This window comes from Tamandua tetradactyla, chromosome 18 (assembly GCF_023851605.1).
Source record: "Tamandua tetradactyla isolate mTamTet1 chromosome 18, mTamTet1.pri, whole genome shotgun sequence".
In the NCBI taxonomy this organism is placed as follows: Eukaryota; Metazoa; Chordata; class Mammalia; order Pilosa; family Myrmecophagidae; genus Tamandua; species Tamandua tetradactyla.
The window spans coordinates 40,563,608-40,587,369 of NC_135344.1; the positions used below are offsets into that span (position 1 = coordinate 40,563,608).

General features: G+C 36.7%; 1 protein-coding gene across 7 annotated transcripts in view; it reads left to right on the plus strand.

The window, feature by feature from the left end:
* The window catches only part of RIT2 (Ras like without CAAX 2), a 418,989-nt gene extending 395,684 nt beyond the window's left edge, over nt 1–23,305 (plus strand). For 2 of the 7 annotated variants that reach the window (XM_077135583.1, XM_077135582.1), the window contains one exon: nt 22,811–23,305. In XM_077135583.1, the coding sequence (XP_076991698.1) occupies nt 22,811–23,038 (228 nt within the window). In that variant the 3' untranslated portion in view covers nt 23,039–23,305. Of the gene's footprint in view, nt 1–1,397; nt 1,639–2,349; nt 2,521–3,739; nt 3,886–22,810 lie in introns of those variants that run through there. The other 5 variants (XR_013165160.1, XR_013165158.1, XR_013165161.1 and 2 more) reach the window with 5 other exon arrangements.
* The last annotated feature ends 457 nt before the right edge of the window (nt 23,306–23,762 follow it).

The following is a 23,762-nucleotide window of genomic DNA, read 5'->3' on the forward strand; positions in this document are numbered from 1 at the left end:
CTCTTTGGTAAGAAAAAAAAAAAGAAAGAAAGAAAGGATTAAACAATTGGGAAAAAAAGAGTGAATGATAACCAAATGTTTAAAATTTAAAAACTGGAAGAAATCATACCCATTCTCAAGGATCAGCAAACACTTTGTGGAGTGCAGTGGGGAAATTGTTTTCAAAAAGACTTAGGGACTAATCCAAAGAATGTGACTGATATGAAGAAGGATAAGAGAAGTGAGGAGAAAAAGTAAAGGAACAAATAAGAGAATGTATGGAAAAGGAATTTAATGGGTATGCAGGAAAAATGGGTTGAGGGAAAACAACAACTGGGGAACTGAAGAATTATCCATGGCTTTCAACAGAACTGAAGAAAAAACAGACTCCATCCCGATCCATTAAACATGAGTATGTTTGCTTGTACAATGAATGGTGTGAGATTTTAGCAAAATGCTTTTATGATGCATTCAATAAAATATACCCAAAGGAGGATTCAGCCTTTCTGAAGACAGATGTGGTAAGGGAGGCAGTTGTCTCAGAAGAGTTCTGATAACAGAAACTCCCCCACCCAACCCTCCGGTGGTGGGAATAAAGGCAAGAGTTAAACTTCTCCCTCACATCACAGCTGCATGAGAGGAGACAAGCCAGTCACATTTCTTGAATGAAAAAAGCCCAAATAAATAGTGCAGTCAATGGATAATAAGCATAAGCCTTTCTGTTTATTATTTCTTTTGTCTCTCATTAACCCCATTTTAGGATGAAGACATTGGGAGTTAGAGAGTATTTGAGTTCCCTGGCTGTTAAAACAAATATTATCATGCAGTGGGCTGGTTTAAATAAGGGGAATTTATTGGTTCACGGTTTTGAATTAGGAGAAGTCCAAAATCAAGTCATCAGTGAGGTGATGCTTTCTCCCAGAGGACTGTGGCATTTGGGGGCTGGCTACTGGAAATCCTTGCTCTTCAGCTTTTCTATCACATGGCAGTGCCCATGGTGGCTTCTCCTAGCTTCTCTGCTTATAATGACTCCAGTAATCTGGATTAAAATACAATTTGACTCAGTTGGACCACCCCTTAACTGAACTAATTTCATCAAAACCTTCTATTTACAATGGGTTCAAATTCACAGGAATGAATTAAGAATAAGAACATTTTTCCCTGGGGTTCCTAACTCCAGGTTACCACAAAAAGGCTAAGTAACTCAATTAAGATCACTCAACTAGTAAGTAACAGAGCTGTGATTAGAATCCAGGCCAGGCCTTATGATTTCAGAAACCATCCTCTAAAATAGGATGGTTTTCTCCCTTCTAACTTATTGAGACTTGCTGTTTTGACTAACATGAACTCTGTTCCCAGCTGCTTCTGTGGAGCATAGAACACAGATAACAACAGTGAGCTGACAAGTCGTCATGGTGATAGGATTGTTTGCCATGTGTTCTGACATGACCAGAATCTAGAAGAGAAAACAGGTATCACTGTCTTGGAGATGCAGTCTCAGGCCTCTGCTCCTTAACAGAACTGTCAGGATTACGCTCCTGATTTGCCCCGTTCCCACCTGGTGAAGCAGGTCATTTGGTTCACCTGGGGACAAATCAGACACCTGGGCTCGGGAAGCAACAAATGGAAGGAATTTCTAAGGCCACAGAGGGTTTTCTTGTAAGAGTTAAAAGCTATCATCCGTGCATCCACTTGAATCTACATTTTATATATTCCAAATCCAAGGATGGGAACTTGCAGATATACATTCTATTATAAAATAAATGTATCGGTTTAATTTAACAAAGTGAAAGCTCCAGCCCAGATGTGTAGGCACTTCAGGGGCTCTCTGGTTAAAAAAGGCCAAAGGACAGCCCCTAGCCTTCCTCTCCCCTTTGTCTCCTCTCATGTAAGCCTACTATCCAGAAAGTGTCTCGTCTCTCAGCCTTTTCTTCTTTCCTGACCTGTAACAGAATGCTCTTATACTATGTACCATCTCTTCAGGTTCATGGTCTCTGTATTTTAGGTAAAGAGTGTGATAAAAAGAGAGTCATAGGTGTTTGTGAAAACTCTAATATTGAGAAACTACTGTCTTGTAAATATAGGTGTCCTCAAACTGTTTTAGTTTATTAAGTCATATAAGAAGGAATTTGGCATGTCTGAGACCCAAGGACAATTTCAGCTCTGAAATTGTAATTCTCTTCTGACTAAATGTAAGAACCCTTGGAAGAAGGGATCATTTTGCAATGGAATATGTTCATACGTAAGTCTGTGCCTACAGAAACTGTATAGTAACTGAAAGATTTGTTGCGGGAGAGATTTAGGCAGTGACTAGGTGGCTTGAAGATGATTCAAAGGACCATTGCAATCCTGAAATCTTTTGCTTTGCAGATATTCCAAACACTTTCACACTGTTAGCTGAGCTGATGCCCTTTATCCTTTTAAGGGCCTAGACTGCTCCAGTAGTAACTGGATGGGTGTATCCTAATTCTCTATGCTAGGAAGAGTACTAACCATGTTTCTACATCATCTCCAATAATCTGCGTAACAGTCTTCTGAGAGGTACAGTTATTCTCATTTTAATGAGGGTGAAGTTTAGGTTTGAGAGGCTTAGTGACTTGACAAAGTAAAATATAAATCTGATTTTTTCTAGTAGTAATTACGGGAATCCTATCGCTGTTTTGAAGCACTTATGTGCTACCTATTGTATACTGACGATGAGGGAATCACTGAGAGAATTTAAATTGTAGAACTAAATATTAGCCTTTAGGTATGGAAATCTCCCTCTAGATAGAGTGTGAAGTTTAGATTTGAGGAGGACAAATCTAAAGGTGAGAAAATTATTTAGGAGGTAAATTTATGAGAACCTAAATGAAAGTACTTGCTGTATAAATGGAGAGGAAAAGCACAATATATAATAATAAGGGAATAGGAGGATGTAGGAGATAGGGAAATCCAGAATGACTTCAAGGATGCTCACCTGGATTACCAGGAGATTGGTGCTATTAACAAAGAAGGAACATTCAGGAAGAGAAACATTAATTGAATTTCATCATTTTAATTTTTAAGCACTTGAGGGAAATTCCAGAAGTGCTCTACAGTAGAGTTGTACTTGTGGTTCTGAACTTAAGCAGAAAAGTGAGGTTTGAAGAAGCCTATGTGGAACTCGTTTGCAATCTGACAATACCCAGAGCTACGGATTTAAGTAAAAGTAAACACAGGAAGGAAAAGTCACGTGAGAAGAGATATGAAGAAGGACAAGAACAGAACCCATGGACACAGTCAATTAGAAAATGGGCGCATGAAGAACAGGAATCTGAGACAGGTTATCCAGAAAGAGTAAACAGAAAGAGGTTAGATACATCAGAAAAGGTGGTCATCAATTCAAAGTGGAAGAGTTTAAAGAAGGGAGTACTCAAATTTGACAAATGTTGCAGATGGTGAAAGATCCTTGGAAGTATCTGTTAAATTTGGCAGCAGGGATGATATTGATACCTTTGCAAACATTTTAGCCAAATGAGGGGACAGAATCCAGATTGTAAAGGCTAATGTACAAGTAGAAGTCAGAGAAAACAAGCACATAAATTTATAATGTATTTTACCTTGAAAATGCACAGCCTCTCTTACTCTTCTTCCCAGCCCTGCTCCCATCCTTTCTCTTTTTACCTTGTAAAATTATTTTCCTGAGTAGTCTACATTTTATGATGAATAGAGGGAAACCTATAAGAAAGTAACTAGAACTAGAACACTTAAAATGTATGACTTGCATATTTTCTAACAGGAAAGAGACTTCTAGACAAGAAGGTTGAAAATATGGGACAGATGAGTGAGAACAGATGGTACAAGAGTGAAGTCAATATAAAAAGGAACTCATAGTCCAGAGGAGGTACAGACTGAATTGGAAACTTCTCTTCATCTGAGATGGTAGTGAGTAAGATAAGGGTGTCTCATGATACAGATAAACTTCTAGGTGCATGTCCAGGACATTGAAGTCCTGCTTTTTAGATGCTTTGCTTTTTTTTCACTGAGAGAAAGTAAGAGGGTGCTCTAGTTTGCTAGCTTCCGGAATGCAATATACCAAAAACAGGATGGCTTTTAAAAAGGGGAATTAAATGAGTTGCTAGTTTACAGTTCTAAGGCCAAGACAATGTCCCAATTAAAGCAAGTCTATAGAAACGTCCCATCAAAGGCATCCAGAGAAACATACCTTGGATCAAGAAGGCAGATGAAGTTCAGGGTTTCTCTCTCAAGTGAGAAGACACATGGCAAACACCATCACAGTTTTCTCTCTCAGCTGGAAAGGCACATGGTGAACACGGTCAGGGTTCCTCTCTCATCTTGAAGGGCACGTGGCAAAACACAGCATCATCTGCTAGCTTCTTCTCCTGGCTTCTGGTTTCATGAAACTCCCTGGAAGGCATTTTCCTTCTTCATCTCCAAAGGCCACTGGCTCGTGGACTCTGCTTCGTGATACTGCAGCATTCTCTGCTCTCTCTGAATCTCTTTCATTCTCCAAAATGTTTCCTTTTTTTATACGACTCCAGTAATTTATCAAGACCCACCCAAATGGGTGGAGACATGTCATCACCTAATCCAGTTTAACAACCACTCTTGGTTAAATCACATCTCCAGGGAGATGATCTGATGACAGTTTCAAACATACAGTATTGAATAGGGATTATTCTACCTTTATGAAATGGGATTTAGATTAAAATGTGGCTTTTCTAGGGGACATACATCCTTTCAAACCAGCACAGAGGGCAAGATACTGTTCTGAAAAATGAGAATAAAGGAAGAGACTTGAAGAGAAGTGAAGGTTTTGAAGAACAAATGAGGGACTAGAAAAAGGCACTGGATAATAAGTAAAACAATTCACAAAGGCATTGATGACTCTGTTAAGACTTCCTATACTTTTTTTTAAAAGATGCCCAGCAACTTGTGTATAGGACCAGACAATAAGGAAAATATATTTATTTTGGCTTTCTGTAGATCCCAGTATTAAAAGTCAAATCAAGCTAACTTTTTTTCACATCCATCCTTTTTTGGGGATATATTTTCCAGATATGATCCAAAAGGATCATGAACTTGAAGAAAGCTCTGGGAAGCCTTGAGCTTTCCTTTGGACCTCATCAGAGTCATCTGCCACTGTGATCACATTCAAGCAAATACCATAGTCCTGCCCTCTTTTCTGTCTCTAAAGATACTGCAATGTGCATGTTCCATAAAGACAGTTTATGAAATAGGGCATTTGTGATACTGAGGATGAAGTGCTTGGACATTTTATAGGAAAAGATTTAAAACTTTCAGCAATATAAATAAAATTCTAGCTTCTAAGTTCTCTGGTTAATTCATGGAGAGTTTCTGTTCTATTGGTTAGTTCCTCCTTGCTCAGCTTTCTGTCCATTTATTCACCCATCCGTTCAATGAAAAGAGAGGAAAAATATTTAATGAGAACATTCCATGTACAAAGCATTGAGCCGTTGCTGCCAATGAAATATTCCTTAACTTCATGGTTTTATATTCTGCAGGGTATCCAGAATTATAGTTATACAATTTATTACTTAATTATAATTGTTATATGTTTTACAAGTATAATACTCACATAAGTTCCCTCTTTGTCTTTTATCTAATGCAAATTTATTAATGTAATAAATTAAGCACAAATAATTTTTCATGCTTGAAGAGTACAATTTTGGCTACTTGGAAGACCTAGTTTTCCATAATAACTAGTTCCCTTATGGTTCAGGATAGCCATTCATTCAATATATATTAAATACACACATTTATTAGTGCAAATATATGAAAATGTCTTTAGATATGTGCATATATATGTATAAATGCACATACATACCCATGCACATATATTGCAATATTGCAATACTGCCTAAGTTTATTGATTTATGTTTTTAATGAGATATTAAAGATAAAATAAAATCCTTGAAGAAAAATTCAAAAGAAGCAACCAGATATTGCTGTTAGCAAAATATTTAGCATTAATCTTCCCTCTCCCCCTCCATAGCAACGACTGGCTGCTATGGCAACCTTTCCCCCAGCACTGCGGAGCTTCTCCAATGAAAAGCACAAGGCCTTGGAGACTTCAAATGTCTTAGAGACTTCAAATGTCTTTTGTACAAAGCAGTCTAAACCTTTTACCCTAGAGCCATTACCATTCTGTGCTTCAGAGCGCCTGCCTACACACATTTAATTTTTTACATCCTGACTTTCTCTCGATTCACTCAACATCTCTCCAGTATAGCAGGAAAAAGAAAATCTATAACATTTCCTTGCACAGAGTAGGTTCTCAAGAAATAGTGTTTTTTGTTGTTGTTGTTGATTTTTGATTACTTAACTGATTGGTTCCAAGCAAGTTTCATATAGATCTAAATAAGTTGGGCATTTAACCTAATTTCTTCTGATTGCACTGTTCTTTCACTCCTTTCTCCCTCGTCTCTGATCCAACCCACATTAATTACTGATGATCCTACAAAAGCTCTGTGATCACTTCTGCCTTAGGCATTTGTTAGCATTCTTTCTGCTCCCAAAATACTCCACCTCCCCACCAAATTGAGTAATTCCTACTTGTCATCCAGGTCTCGGATTAAGGTTCTCTTCCTCAAGAAGCCATGACCATGAGTCCTGGGGCTGGGCACTACTTGTCAGTGCTGCCCAAATGCCTGGCGCTGGCCACACCCACCATACCAAACTGAAATTTCCCTTGAATTTTCTACTGTCCCAGCCAACAACCAGTTCCTCTTCTCATTGTAGCCCCAGATTATTCCCATGGCCTACATTTGGGTAGGCTCATTCTACTAATATTGAGTGCCTACTAGTGCCAGTTCCTGAGTTGGGGAACAGGTATAGAGATGAACAAGACAGTCAAAGTCTTGTTCTGTGCTGTGGTGGAGGAAGACCAAAAATAAACACATAAGCAAATTGGCCAGATGATTTCAGAGAGCACTTTAGGGCCAGGAAAGAAAGAAAGCAAGGAATGGGATAGTGTTACTGGCAATGTGTGAGAATTCTTTTGAGAGGATAGGGAGGTGGTGTGTCTCAAAGGAGGAGGCATTTTAGCTTAGACAGGAATGATGAAAAGAAACAACCAGGAAGAGATCTGGGGACACAGATTCCAGGCAGAAGACGCAGCATATGCGAATATCTGAGGGCATAAGATTGTACTTGGCATATATGGAAATATATGGTTGGGCATGAAAAATGAGACAGAATTGAATTTGGAGAGGCCAATAGAAGTCATATTATATAGGATCTGTTGGTTTTGATGAGAAATAGAAAAAAATTTAAGTAGATCCATAATATGATCTAAAGGAGTTGAAATTTTCCTCTGGCCTCTTCAGTCATTGTAAAAAAGTAGCATTTATTTTGGGTGTACACTCTATGCCAGGAACTAATGCGAAGTACTTTTTATGTAATAAGTCATTGAATTATTTTAACTCCTATGAGAGAGGCTTTCATACATGAGGATGTTGAGGCATAGAAGGCTAAGGAACTTCCCAAGCATTAATGGCTAGGAAGCGGTGTTGCCAGACTTTGGATCCTATAGTCTGATTCCAGGATCCATACTCTTATCCTTGGTGGCAGGAGTGTCGGGTGCCTTACTAAAAGCCATACTTTGACACAATTACAATTGGAATATCCTGTGGCTTCTGGAATGCTCCTTGATGGATTCCCTATAATGGAATTTGGAGTCACCAGTGACTATTTATGGAATATCATTATCACCATTCTTAAGATTAAATATTTAATGAACATCTGCCACCTGCAGTGTTAATAGCTAAACACATAAGGATTAAAAGATGAACAAGATATAATTTCTCTGTCTTGCAGTTTGGTTTGTGTGATAAAAAAAATTATATAAGGCCCATAAACTACCCTCATGGATGATGAGTTACACAGTAAAGCCAAAGCCAACTTTGGACTGGGATGGTCTATGAAGACTTGATAAGAGAGAAAGTTCTGCCCTAGGTCTGGAAGAGGTGGGAGAGAAGGAAAAAAAGAGGGCTTTTTAGACTGGGGCAAAAGGAATATGCAAATGATAGAACTCAGTAAGTCCAAACAAGTTTATTGACAAGATAGGCTAGTTTACTAAAACAGTAATTTTCAATTTTATTATCAGTTTAGCAGAGTGAATTCTCACAGGAAACTTTTATCTATGATGTAAGCAGAAATCAATGGTAAAGAAGCAGACAACTCCAAAGCAAAATGGATAGAACTTATAAACTTGGAAAAGGAAATTAGAACAACCAATGAGTGGGAGAAGGTGCTCACCCTCTCTAATAATCAGGAGAGTGGATATCATGGTGGAAAGTTCTATTAATGACAAACCAACATGAGCTTCCTTTATTCTTAAATGTGTCCATACTGTCCAGGACCCTGCCCATCATTCAAGACCAATCCTCCCAATCTTCCCAGAACAGACCTCCTACTTGTTCCCTTCCTGTCTTAAAATTTTGTCCAGCCCGAAGTTTTCTGGGTTCTGATCCTGTTATTAGAATTTCAACCACTGTCCAGTTTGCCATCTTTAGCTTTGAGCTTGCTCTCCTCAAAAGTTCTATCCTCCCACTCTTCCCCATCTGTTCTTTTTTAGTAAACTTTCATTCAGTGAGGGGTGGGATTTGGGGCAGCAACAAGGTCCCACTGCTGCTGGTGTCTTTTTGGGATGTGATACTATGGGCTATTTCTGCTTGTTGTAGCTCCAGTTTGGCACTGTCTTGGAGAAGGGCATAAGATCCTAGTGCCAATCTGGTTCATTCTGGTATGAGTCACCTCCGTGGATGTGTAGTTACCTCATGGATAGTAATAGTGGTTTCCTCAGGTATGGTCAGCTTCATAGGGAGGCCCCTGTTGTTCCAGGATCCCCCAGAGAGACCACTTTCTCTCTCTTTAGCACCCAGCAGTACACAGACCAACCCCATTGATAACTGTGCCTTTTCATTTGTCCCATTTGATTCCAGGACTATTACTCAGTTTCCATCTATGCTGGGTTGAAAGGGGTTATGTACCCTAGAAAAGTCGTGTTTTAATCCTATATTCCATTTTGTAAAGACAGCATTTCTTCTAATCCCTATTCTGCACTGTATGTTGGAAATTTTAATTAGATTATCTTCATCTCTGATTACCTTCATTAGGTGTAGACGTGTCTCCACCCACTCTATGTAGGTCTTGATTAGTTTACCAGAATCCTACAAAAGTGGAAGCTTTTGGAGAAAGCTTCAGAAAGACATAGCCACAAGAAGCAGAGAGTCCACCAGTCATTGACTTTTGGAGATGAAGAAGGAAAATACCTCCTGGGGAGCTTCATGAAACAAGAAGCCTGGAGAGAAAGCCACAGCAGATGCCACCGTGTTCACCATGTGCCCTTCCAGCTGAGAGAGAAGTGCTGAACGTCATCAGCTTTCTTGAACCAAGGCATCTTTTCCTGGATGCCTTATATTGGACATTTCTATAGACTTGCTTTAATTGGGACATTTTCTCAGCCTAGAACTATAAACTAGCACTTATTATATTCCCCTTTTTAAAAGCCATTCCATTTCTGGTATATTGCATTCTGGCAGCTAGCAAACTAGAACACCATCCTTCAAGCCAAGTGAGGCCAATGGGAATGGAATTGCTCCCATTCTCTTTTTTGTATCCTATATTTTGTTTTATTTTAATGTCCTACTGTCACAGGATAGTCCATAGAACTCCCCACCCCTCACTTTAGTTATTACTAATAAGAATGGAACACCAATTTCTAGGTGAAAGTAAACTTCATTCTCAAGGGCATGTTCAGCAAAATCCATCCCACTTTACCTTGCCCTCACCCACAGACTGGAAGCAAACAAAACTATGCTAACAGTTGCTAATCCTAAGTGATGGTTGGTTTCATTGGCCTTCAAACTTGTCTATATTTATTTATTTTTTTTTACCTAAGAAGAGAAAACAAAAAATATCTTAATTTACTCAAGGTTCAGCCTGCCTGAAGTAAGGGACATGTTAAAGGATAGTTGCCCCTTGGTCATCGCCAATTCAGAAAACTTAGTTCTTTTAAATTTTTTACCTACAACAGCTTTTGGGTCTCCTTGTCCACTTGCCTTAGAAGGCACTGTGATTTAGCATATATACCATCTTGGAGACTGATTTCAGCACCTCCTGATTTAAGTCCCAACTCTGTCACTTATTTTAAACGTAGACTCCGATAAGTTATTAAGCTTTTATTAGGCTCAGTTTTGTTCTGTAATATAAAGATACAACCCAGCTTTCAGGGATGCTATATAGGTAATGTGAAAATGTATGTTTAAATGTTAGCACAGTGCTTAGTACATAAAAAGAACTCAAAAATGATAGTACTATTCAATCAAGTTGGGGAACAGAAATAATACCCATTGGCATAAACTGTGTTCTGTAAGAGAAGGCAGAATGAAGGGATTATGAGCAGAAGGTTGTGAGCACATTAACAGAGTAGGTTTCATGGTGTGTTTTCTTTTTTTTTTTTTAATTTTTTTATTAATCAAAAAAAAGAAAAGAAATTAACACAACATTTAGAAATCATTCCATTCTACAAATGCACTCAGTAATTCTTAGTATCATCACATAGATGTATGATCATCAATTCTTAGTACATTTGCATCGATTTAGGAAAAGAACTAGCAAAACAGCAGAAAAAGATATAGAATGTTAATATAGAGAAGAGAATTAAAATAATAATACTAATAATATATATATATATATAAAAAGGAAAGAGAAAAAAAACAAAAACAAAAGATACAAACACACAAACAAACAAAAAACCATATTTCAGGTGCAGCTTCATTCAGTGTTCCAACCTAGTTACATTACACTTAGGTATTATTGTGCTGTCCATTTTTGAGTTTTTGTATCTAGTCCTGTTGCACAGTCTGTATCCCTTCAGCTCCAATTACCCATTATCTTACCCTGTTTCTAACTCCTGCTGGTCTCTGTTACCAATGATATATTCCAAGCTGATTCTCGAATGTCGGTTCACATCAGTGGGACCTTACAGTATTTGTCCTTTAGTTTTGGGCTAGACTCACTCAGCATAATGTTCTCTAGGTCCATCCATGTTATTACATGCTTCATAAGTTTAGTCTGTCTTAAAGCTGCATAATATTCCATCGTAGGTATACGCCACAGTTTGTTTAGCCACTCCTCTGTTGATGAACATTTTGGCTGTTTCCATCTCTTTGCAATTGTAGATAATGCTGCTATAAACACTGGTGTGCAAATGTCCGTCTGTGTCTTTGCCCTTAAGTCCCTTGAGTAGATACCTAGCAGTGGTATTGCTGGGTCGTAATCCATTCTGCCATTCTATGTCTTTTGATTGGGAAATTCAGTCCATTAACTTTTAGTATTATTACTGTTTGGATAATATTTTCCTCTACCATTTTGGCTTTTGTATTATATATATCATATCTGATTTTCCTTCTTTCTACACTTTACTCCATACCTCTCTCTTCTGTCTTTTCGTATCTGACTCTAGTGCTCCCTTTAGTATTTCTTGCAGAGCTGGTCTCTTGGTCACAAATTCTCTCAGTGACTTTTTGTCTATAAATGTTTTAATTTCTCCTTCATTTTTGAAGGACAATTTTGCTGGATATAGGAGTCTTGGTTGGCAGTTTTTCTCTTTTAGTAATTTAAATATATCATCCCACTGTCTTCTAGCTTCCATGGTTTCTGCTGAGAAATCTACACATAGTCTTATTGGGTTTCCCTTGTATGTGACAGATTGTTTTTCTCTTGCTGCTTTCAAGATCCTCTCTTTCTCTTTGACCTCTGACATTCTAACTAGTAAGTGTCTTGGAGAACGCCTATTTGGGTCTATTCTCTTTGGGGTGCGCTGCACTTCTTGGATCTGCAAATTTAGGTCTTTCATAAGAGTTGGGAAATTTTCAGTGATAATTTCTTCCATTAGTTTTTCTCCTCCTTTTCCCTTCTCTTCTCCTTCTGGGACACCCACAACATGTATATTTGTGCGCTTCATATTGTCATTCAGTTCCCTGATTCCCTGCTCAAGTTTTTCCATTCTTTTCCCTATAGTTTCTGTTTCTTTTTGGAATTCAGATGTTCCATCCTCCAGTTCACTAATTGTAGCTTCTGTCTCTTTAGATCTACCATTGTAGGTATCCATTGTTTTTTCCATTTTTTCTTCTTTGTCCTTCACTCCCATAAGTTCTGTGATTTGTTTTTTCAGATTTTCTATTTCTTCTTTTTGTTCAGCCCATGTCTTCTTCATGTCCTCCCTCAATTTATTGATTTGGTTTTTGAAGAGTTTTTCCATTTCTGTTCGTATATTCAGCATTAGTTGTCTCAGCTCCTGTATCTCATTTGAACTATTGGTTTGTTCCTTTGACTGGGCCATATCTTCAATTTTTCGAGCGTCATCCATTATTTTCTGCTGGTGTCTGGGCATTTGATCAGATTTCCCTGGGTGTGGGACCTAGCTGGTTGAAAGCTTTTTCTGTGAAATCTCTGGGCTCTGTTTTTCTTTTCCTGCCCAGTAGGTGGCGCTCCTGGCGCTCGTCTGTCTGCACGGCAGTCGGCCCGGGAAACCGCGCGTGGAGGCGGGGGGTCGCTGGCCTCCGCAGCTTGGGAGAGTGCCGGTCCTAATTGCCCAGCTGGCCCGAAACGCCAAGCGTGACGGGAGGGCCCCGCTATCCAATGTTCCCAGTCAGACCGGGGAGCCACGTGCGTGGAGGGGACCCCAGTCGCCAGCCGCCTGGGCTGGGAAAACGCGCGCCCCTCGGGTATCTCACCGCAGCAGATTCTCCCTGCCCGTTCAGCTGTTCCAGAATGGGGTACGCTGTCTTTTTGGTCTCTGTCGTGACTCCGGGAGCTGTTTCCTATTGTTTCTGTTTCTTTAGTTGCTTTTCTGGAGGAGGAACTAAGACCCGCGCGTCTTACTAAGCCGCCATCTTCTCCGGAAGTCTTCATGGTGTGTTTTCTTGAAACCCAAGGTTTGTGTAGTGGAATGGTAGACCCTATGTCCTCAACAAAGCCTCAGACAATTGGGCAACCAAAATGGCTCTGAGACTTCCTCTCACGTTTCTCAGGCTAAAAGGAAAACTGCCGGTCTGGAGTGGGACAGATTCAGTGTTGGGGTGAGGGTAGGTGGGAAACAGTGACTGAAATCTTTGTTCTTGAAGCCAAGATGAGGAGTGGCTTGCCCTCACCTTCACCACGACAAGGGAAGTAGCTCCAATATAATCGCTCCTCAAACTTAGAGGGACCTGCAAAAAGAGGCTGTTATCTCTTCTCCACTTGATCTTCTGAATGGGTCACAGATTTTTTTCACCTATCTGGAAATGAGAGTTGAAGAAAACTGGCAGGGCAGTGAGATGGAACGTGCTATAAGCGTATTCTTTGGTGTGTCAAAATCTTGGGTTTCCATGTGTCAGTGACTATAGCTGAGGCTGGGACATCTTGACAGTGCTTTGCTTTGTTTTGTTTCTTGTTTTCCTCATAAGAAATTTGAGATGAAATCTAAGCACTTACCTTCTAAGAATTATTCTCAGATTGAACAAGTAAACAAATCAGGCTAAATATGTCAAAAGGACTTTCATTAGAATTGCCCAAGGAAACTGGCTTGGCCTCTCATGGTTAAAACTGATCAAACCAATTGTACAAGTAAACAAAATCCAAATCTGACAATCACAGATTTGGGCAGCTCTTCCTTCAAGTGATCAACAAAGATGTTTTGATCGCAAATGTCTCAGGAAAGGTCTGCTGTACTTCCTTGTTATCTTGATGATGTAGGTTGTATAAGGAAAATTAAGAGCTCTATGGGCAAGAATGAAGTGAAACTCAAACAGGAACATATTAAAGTATAGAATAAATCTCAGAGTTTGTTCTATACAGTTTTAACAATACCCACAAGGCTTAACCACAAAGGTACTTTTCTTGTGAACTTCTCTTGGAGGAACCAGATCCATCTTTCTACCATTCCCTCCTCATTCAAGTTATCAGTTAGGGCGGAGAAGTATCAGTTTTCTTTTGTCTTTAAGAATTATATAGGCTACAAGGCAACAAACATTACCCTGACTACTTTTACAGTAATTTAATTTATGGTATTTATTTTACTTTTACCTAACTCAGGTAAAAGCCAAAAAGATATAAAGGGTGATGAAGCGCCTGAAGTCAGCAGATTGTTGGGAATGGAACTCGAATTGACCACCGTGTTTGCCACCTCCCACTGGCAGCTGGACCTGAGCTAGAATAGGCTCTGCTTGCCAGTGGGCCCCAGTGGTCACATCAACCCCCCATGCAGCTATGGTTGTCTTCTAATGCCTACTCTGGCAAGTGGCATTGCAGAGAGCACCTACTGTATCACACAATGATATTCCTTGGTGAAAAAGATCACATATATTAAGAAGATGGCTCCCTTGGATTGTTGAAATTTACTATTACTTGTAAGTAATATTTTACTTACATTCCTTCTATTTCTGCTATTGCTTTCAGAGGCCTCAGGTGGCACATTAAATCACAAACTCTTCTTTGCAATTGAAGGCACTGAGGTACAATGTTATCTGTGTCAACTGCCCCCCAAATAATTTTTCTGCTATATTGTGTGGACTTGCTCTTTATTTTTCACCCATATTTCTGTATTTATTTAAACTTTCTTTTTATGTAAATGTGATGTGAAATATTCTATGCCATTTGCTTGCCATTTAAGAATTATCTTAAGTTGTAAAGACTCACATCAGAAGAATCAAATATATTTGGAAAATTAGCAAAGGTTGCTGAAAGAGCATGAGTCATAAAACCTCACATCATAATAATCAATTAAATACATTTGAAGAATTAGCAAAGGCAGCTGAAAATAACATGAGAAATAGAACTACAAATAATATTTGATGGAAGTGAATGAAACTTGATGGCTGTTTTACTTAACTAGGTATGTGACCTTGAACCAATTCCTCAACCTTTCTAGGCATGAAGCTCCTCATGAGAACTAATTTTTTTTTAATTAATTCCTTTCGAACACTGTGCTTCATTCTTAGCAGTTACTGTATCATGTTGATGAATATTGATGACTTTAGGAATACTTAATTTTACTTGAGATTTGAATAGACAAGATATAATACATTAAAAGAATATGTTGATTATCTCGTTCTTGAAACCAATAGAAGCTGTTAATTCTTGTCATACATATGGTTCTGATCCAGTCAATGGCCTCCTGTGGTCCTAAAATTACTTTCAGAAAAAGTATTGAAAAATTTATGGCCTTCAAACCCACCATAATTACCAAGCATAAAACCTAGAGACCTTTAAAAATGCATGTTTGATGGGGTTGTTTTTTTCTTAGATGTTTGGGCCTATGATCTTCCATTGAATTTATGGTATATAAACTCCAAGGTCAAAAGAAGCAATGACAAATGCCTGGTTTGGCAGCACTGATGTGAGATAGAAAAATATCTGTTTTCTTTTTCATTTCCTTAAAAGCTTCTTATTAGATCAGTAACCTATTTTTTTTTTATTTTTAAGAAAAATCTTAAAGTAGAAATATACTTTAAAATTAATTTCAGTGTTTTAATAAAATTCTAAGTTTAATTTCCATCTAGGTTTCATTAAACTGTAAAATGAGTAAGTTGTTCTTCAATTAGATAACATGGAATTAATATTCTGATGATGAATCTAAGAATAGATGAAACTACATTTCATACTTTAAAAACAGGGTTCATGATTCTTAATTACTTACCAAAGAAATGAGTAGCCACAGAGTTAGATGTGTTCCAATGTGCTAAAAATCATAAAACATGCAGTTATGTCATCTAGTAAAGATATTATTCTGCTGAATATGATTCCTATCTGAATCTTTGCATGTAATGCATCTTCTGATTTTATTTTATGGTTCATCTTGATTGTTGCATTGGAATTTTTAATGAATTTTGGTGTCTAAGAATTTATTCAATTTTTACATTTTTATTATGTAAAAATGGACAATATATAAGGGTGTGTGTGCATTTGTAAAGAGAAATGTGCATATATATGAATGTATATGTGCGTGTATATATATATATATGTATATATAGAGAGAGAGGATGATATATTCATCTCTAGATGTAAAAATTTTGCCACATTTCCTCTTGATCTTTATTTTCATGAGTGGTATTTTAAAAAGTGTTGATTTAATTAAACATTTAACCCTAATCCCTTTCTATTTCTCTCCCTAGAGAAAACTTACCTTCCACCTTTCCTTTGCATGTGGAAGCAATTTCCAATAATCCCCATCCATCTTGAATAATAATAATAATAAGGCCAACTCAGTGTCAAAGCACCATTGAATGTACTTTCATTTCCCTACCAATTTGGAATGCAATGCCATTAATACATATATCAAATTCCTATATATATATTGATATTTTTATAGATTCTCTATTCTACAGTATTAGTCTATCCATTTATAGACAGTATTAATAGAGTAAGTTTAACATTATTGTTCTCCTCCTCTTGCCTCCTTATTAGAATTAAAATACTTCTTTCCTAGTTTTATCTTTATTATTCACTAGGGACTTTACTATCTCGTATTATATGAGATATTTTATTGAATGAGATATTATATGAATATGATATTGAATTATAGAATGCCATTCTATAATTCAAAACTGTTCAGCATTTGTATTTATTTGCCTTGAAGTTACACAGTAATTTCAAGTTATTTGTAAGTTTTATATTGAAGCTCACCACCAAAAACATAGTATAAGTCCATTATATCTATCTGATTTTATAAATTTAAAATAATATGAAAAGTAAAAGTTATTCTTAATAAATTTGCTTGCAAAACCTGACCAGACTCGATGCATTTTGTGGCAAAAACCAGTCTGTCATGATCTGTGATCTATTTAGAGACCTTATATATTCTTCTTACTGTGAGTGTACAAATATTGAGTTATAGAAATGTTACTATACTTGAGGACAGGGTGCTGCCCCAAATTCAAAAGGGGGTACTACATAATAAACAATGCATCTGTTAAATAGATTTTATTGAGATATCATACAGAGAGTGCGCAAATTACAATCAAGTGCAAAATTATGTGACTTTATCACAAAATAAATCCATCTTGGCACCACCATGTAGATCAAGGAAGATAAGTAAAAGCATCCAGAAAACTCCCTTGTGTCCTCTCCCAAAGAAAAACTATATTGATTCCTAACACTAAAGAATAGCTTTTATATTTTTCCCGCTTAATGGAATGAAATTGCATACCAGACTAAAGTAGCAATAAGGGAAACTAGCTGTGGGGCATGTGAGACCTTTCTGTGCTATCGTTGCAACATTTCTATAATTCTAAAACTATAATGAAATATAAATGTTATTAAAAATATCCCCTTGATCTGGTATATTTTACTCAACATTATTATGTTTGTGAGATTTATCTGAATTGTGTATAATGGTATTTTATTCGTTTATATTGGACAGTGTCCCATTTGATTACTATATAACCAATTATTTACTAAGTCTATTAATGATAATATTTGTGTTGCTTTCAGTTTTTTGTCTATTAAAGATAATGGTGCAATAGACAAATTTGTACCTTTATTTTGTTACATATATCTACTTAATTTTCTTGAATATACCACTATGAGTATAATTGTGAGTCATGCAGTATATCTATGTTCAGCTTTAGTAGATACTGCCAAGCATTTTTCCAAGATGATTGTATAATTACCCACATACCAACAGGGTAGGAGAAGTTTATTTGTGTTACATCCTAACCAACCTCAGCCTTTTAAATTTCAATCATTCTGTGGTAGTATCTCCCGTGGTTTTAATTTGCTCTTCCCTGATGATGAATTAGGTTGTGTATATTTTCATCCAATTTTGTAGGCCATTTGGATAACATCTTTGTGAAATCCTCTTTGGATTGCCTACATTATTTTTCTTATGTAATTGCAGAAGTTCATAGATTTTGGATATGCATCCCTTGTTGGTTATGTATAATGCTAATATCTTCTCCCATTCCATGGCTTGCCATTTCACCTTCTTAATGGTGCCCTTTGTGGCACCTCCATAATGTTTAATTTATCAGTCATTTCCTGCATGATCATGCCTTCTGTATCCTACTTAAGAATATTTGCCTATCCTTAAGACATGAATTTATTCTCTTATAATGTCGTCTAGAAACAATATTGTTTGATTTTTCATTCCTAGGTCTATAATTCACTGGAATTCATTTTCACATATTGTATTAAGTAAGGATCCAGAGTCTTTTCTTTTTTTAATATGTGGCTATCCAGTTGAGGTAGCACTACTTATTAATAAATAAATAAATAATGATTTCCCCCATTTCTTATGGCAATTATTTGTCTTAATGTAAGTGCTCCTAAATGTGAAAATTTGTTTCTGGACTCTCTAGTCTATTCCATTCTATGTGTCTATCCTTGTGCCAAGACCACACTGTTTAAATAAGGCAGCTATATAATTTTTTTTTATTTTTATATTCAGTAGTGTAAGGCCTCAATGCTTATTCGAGATTGACTTGGCTATTTTTGATCCTTTCCATGTAAAGCCACAACAAAATTTAAAACATAGTTATTTTCTCCAAAATCATTCTGTGATACATAAGTAAATTTGTGTAGAAGTGCCGTCTTTATGATATTCAATCTCCCAACTCATGTATGTGGCGTATATAAATGTCCATTTACATAATTCTTCTTAGATTTCATTTGTGAAGATAAGTAGTTTTCTATGTAGAGTACTGCCTAGCTTTTATTTTTTAAAAAATAAATTATTTTTATGAATATCTATTAATATATTCATTGTAGTTGTTACACTTTATTGCATTATCTCCAGTTCAGTATTCAATAAAATGGTAAAAGCAGCCTTTCATCTCTTATTTTCAATCACAGGGAGAAAGTTTTCAGAATATTACCATTAAATATAATGTTATCTGTTAAATATAATGTTTCTGTAGGTGTCATTTATCAGATTTTAAAAGTTCCACTCTACCCCTAGTTTTCTAAGGATTTTTGTCATAAATAGGGTGTTGAATTTTTTTAATACTTTTTATGCATTTAATGAGATGATCATATGATTTCTTTTTCCTTTATTCTCTTAATGTTGGTAAATTCCCTAGTTGTTTTCCTTGTGGTAAACCAACCTTGCATTTCTGGCATGAATGCAGATTGGTCATGATATGTTAGCTTTGTTATATGTTACTGAAATCAGTTAGCTAATATTTGGTTTAGGATTTTTTGCATCTGTGTTCATGAGAATGATTAGCTGCAATTTTCCCTTTCTTATTATATCCTTGTCATGTGTTGATATCAATCCTCTGGGGCTTCATAAAGTAAGTTGTAAATCATCTTTTTTCTATTTTCTAGATTAGCTTGCGTAAGCTTGATTTATTTCTTCCTTAAATGTCAGGAAGAAGGAATTGAATAAGTCCTCTGGACTAGATACTTGACTGTAGGAAAGCTTCAATTATACATTTAATCTCTTTTCTAAAGATATAGGATTATTCAAATTTTCTATTCTTCTGTACTTTTTGGTAAATTGTTGTTTTGGTTAGGAATTTGTCCCTTGTGTGACTTGTCAGATTTATTTGCACAAGGTTATTCCCTTATTATCTTTTTATGTTTGTAGGATCTATAGTGATGTATTCTTTGTCTTTCTTGATATTGTTTACTTGTACTTTCTCTCCTTCTCTCTTTCTCCCTTTAATCTGTCTTGTTAGGGCAAGATATTTGGATATCTTTTTAAAAATCCCACATTAGTTTTTGTTAATCTTGACTATGTCAAATTGTTTTCTGTTTCATTGATTTCTGCCTTTATTGTTATCATTTCCTTCTTTGTGTTTATCATTATTTTTCTAACTTGTTGAGCTGAATATTGATTATTAAATTCTTAGCGTTTCTACTTTTCATAAATATGCATGCAATCCTATAAACATTCTTCTAAACAAAGATTTATATAATTCCACACACTTTGGTATGTTATGTTTATTATTACTCAGTAATAAACATTTTCTAATTTTGACCTATTTCTTGTTTCCCAAACATTTGGGGAATTACTGTATTTTTTTCTATTAATATATATAGCTCAATGCTACTTGTTGGAGACTATGACATGATTTTGATTTTTTGATAAGTTTTGAGATTTCCTTTATAGTTTACCACAAAGTCAGTTTCTATAAATGCCATAGGTTCACTTGAAGAGGATGTGACTTTTTCAGTTGTTGGGTACAGCATTTTATATATGTAAATAAATAAACATAAAGTAAATGAGCTCAATTTTGTTAATAATGTAATTCAAATCCTCTGTATCCTTAATGACATTTTTCCTACTTATTCTTTCAGTTTCTGAGAGAGGTGTGTTAAAATCTCTCATGGTAATTTTAGATTTGAGTTCTGTCAACTTTTTCTTTATATAAACTCAGCCTGTATTTTTGAGTACATACAAATTTATAAGTATAATATATTCCTGAGAGATTGGCCTTTTTCATTATAAGTCTCTCATATCTAATAATGATCTTTTTACTTATTGTCTACTTTGTCTAATATTGTGTCAATCTACTACCTTTTGTGTTTCAAATCCATTCAAAATTCAAACTTTCTATATTCTCATATTTAAAGTGTTTCAACAGAAAGTGAACTTACAGAAATCTAGTCTACCAATCTTTGTCTCTTCTAATCAGAGTATGTACTGCATTTATGTATAACTGATAGCCACAGTCTAGCAATTATTTGTAATTCTTCATTCCCTCCCCACCTTTGACATCTTCAGTATGAGCTGCATATACACACTGCCCCATTAACTTTAGGTATCTCCGTGGTCTTCTTTTGATCATTGGAATATCGGCAAAAATATCTCACCTCTTGCCCACCTGCCCTCTGTCATGAGAACATCATATCCTACATAAGAGGTGCTCTTTCAGCCTTGGAATAAGAAATCCCTAGAATAAGTAGATAGGAGGAACAAACCTGAACACAACCAAGTCTGGAGCTGAGCTGCCACAGCCTACCCTTCCCCCCTCAACTTCTAACAGGCAATGTAGTCAAGAAATAAATGCTTTTCTACACCACAGAGATTTTTTTTTTAGCTATTTTTTAATACAGCATAACCTAACGAAAGTTGATTAATATAGGAAATTGTACCAGGACTGTAATGTTGCTATGGAAAACTTAAAATTTGTGTCGTTTGGCTTCTGGGTGAGGAAAATGACTGTTGAAAGAGACTAAAAAATTGACTGGCAACCATTCTATACAGTGTAAAACATTTGGTGAGTTTATTATTGTCTAATAAACTTATGACTGTGCAATTAGTAGTAACTCAGAACATTAATAACTTTAGTTGCTTGTTTTTACTATAATACAGAAATGAGCTCAGAAAAAGCTAGCAAAAAGTCTGTTTGCTAGGAGGAATGAAAGAGAGACATAATCCAGATGTTCTGAATCTTACAGGGTTAAAATATAATGCTCATCTCTGTTTAACAGCCCTTGGTGCAGTTCATCTAACAGAATGCAGTGAAGAGCCTGGCTTTGGATTCAGAGAGACATGGGGGGTTTCACATCCCAGCTCAGTCACTTATTAGCAATATGGTGTGGTATAGTAGTTAAAAAAAAAAAAAAAAAAAGACAGCGTTTTGATCTGGTGTCAGACAACTTCAAAATTTCAAAAACATAAAAGAACAAAATTTCCTTCTTAGTTATGCCACGTATGTAGCGTGGTTGAGCTAGGGACACTACTCCTCATAGTCTTAGAGTCTCTCGAGATCCCAAACTAGGATGGAGCCTGCACCTCACCATAAGCTTCCATTTGGCAGGAAAAGCAAACAAGTAAAAATGTAAACAGGTGAGTAACTGTACGAAAATAAATAGGTCAGTATGAGGCAAAAAGGCTGTCTGACCATGTCAGGTGAAGGCAGGCTTATTCCAGCTTTCTCAATCAATGTGGATGGTCTGGCAGGACTTAATATGAACTCTAAACCTTGATCAGGTTTATTAATACCCAGCTACAGTGACAAGAAATCCACTGTACATATTTGTGCATCATTATATGTTTATATCTGTATGAACTCATTAAACCCAAAGTAATTATATTAACTGTTCTTTAACACATCTAAAACCTTTGTCTTGGTGATTTGGGCCCCAGGCACTGAAGAGGTGATAATGAGGCACAGTTCCTGACCTAGGAGTCAGTTTATAATCTCTGGAGGGTCCATTACAGTAACATAAGCCATGCCATGGTTGAGTGCCTCAAAGACTCAGAGTCAGACGCATCCCCTTAAGAGCTCTGCTAGAGAAAGGCTCATTTATCTCAATGGTGATGTTTTGCTTTTATTGTTTTGTCAGAAGATTGCTTTTAAAGTTCCATGACAGTTTTATTCTGACTTACTCTTAATTAAAAGTTTTTGACTATAACTAATAATAACTAACATTAATAGAGCTTTAAATATGTATCCAGCATGTTCAGTGCACCTTTGAGAGATTATTTCAGTTAGCCCTAACAAAGAGCCTTTGGGGTAGTTGTTACTATCCTGTGTTACAGATGAAGAAAATGAGGCAAAAAAGCTAAGAAACTTACTCACGTTTGCCAGGCTAAAGAGTATTACAGCTTGGATTTGAAACCAATCAGTTTCAATCGAAGGCCATCCTTTTTACTGCTATGCTGTATGCTGCTGTTTTAAAGTCGAGAAAGCTGATTTTAGTTCCATTTCAGTCTTTTCTAATCAGCTATCCTTTCAAGCATTGATTTCTCATTTGTCCTTCAAATTTAGAAATCCCCAGAATCTCCCCCTAAACCAAATCCTCACATTTCACATTTTATCATGTATGTCCACAGCCCAGATACTGAACTACACTGATCCTCTCCATTTACCATCATCTGCTTCTCCCTTAGGTCTCTACAGAAGAAGGCTGGAGTCTGGCCCGAGAATATAACTGTGCTTTTTTTGAGACCTCAGCCGCCCTCAGATTCGGTGTTGATGACGCCTTTCATGGCTTAGTGAGGGAAATCCGTAAGAAGGAGTCCGCGCCGGCACTGATGGAAAAGAAATTGAAGAGAAAAGACAGCCTGTGGAAGAAGTTAAAAGGCTCATTGAAGAAGAAGAGAGAAACTATGACATGATATCCCTGCTCTGACTCCCTCACTCTCTTTCTCTTTCTGAATTCTATCAGTCACACAATTCCAGATGTAGCATTCTGCTTCAGTGTTCACTGTCTCTCTCTCTCTCTCTTTAAATATCTGCCTGTAGGTAAAAGCAAGACCTGCATAACTGTCCCTCTCAAGATAGTTTTGTTTTGCTTTTAACAGTTGGATGGATTTTGTCAATCAGCCGGATATGCTGTTCAGTTTTTACAATATATTACTAAATAAAATTGACATTCCAATTGCCTCATTTCCCTTTAAAGAGTCTTGCTTCATTTGGTATTCCTCTCTGGTTAGAGAGGAAATATTCAAAATTGCAGCCAGAATGATAAAAGGCTCAGGGGATCTGTCTTTGCCTGATAAGACTCTGGTTGTTTGCATTTTAAGAATCTTGGTAAATAATGAAGAAGCTCAGAAAATAATTCAGAGCCAGAGTCTGCGGCCTGGTCTTTCCTTAAGTGTTGAAATCAGGTTGCTGCTTCTTGAATGTTCCAGAGATGAACCTCAGAGGAATAAGTAATGGTAGGAACTGGTTGTGGGTCATTGGAGAGCGGAACAGAAATGAAATATCCCCATATTTATAGTGCTCTGCTCCTGTTAAAGTCTGGCAAAATTATCACAAGGAAGTCACTGGACTGTGGCAAAAGGATATTGTCTCTAGCAGGGTAAGAGCATTCACTAGGAACGTGATGGTTCACACACT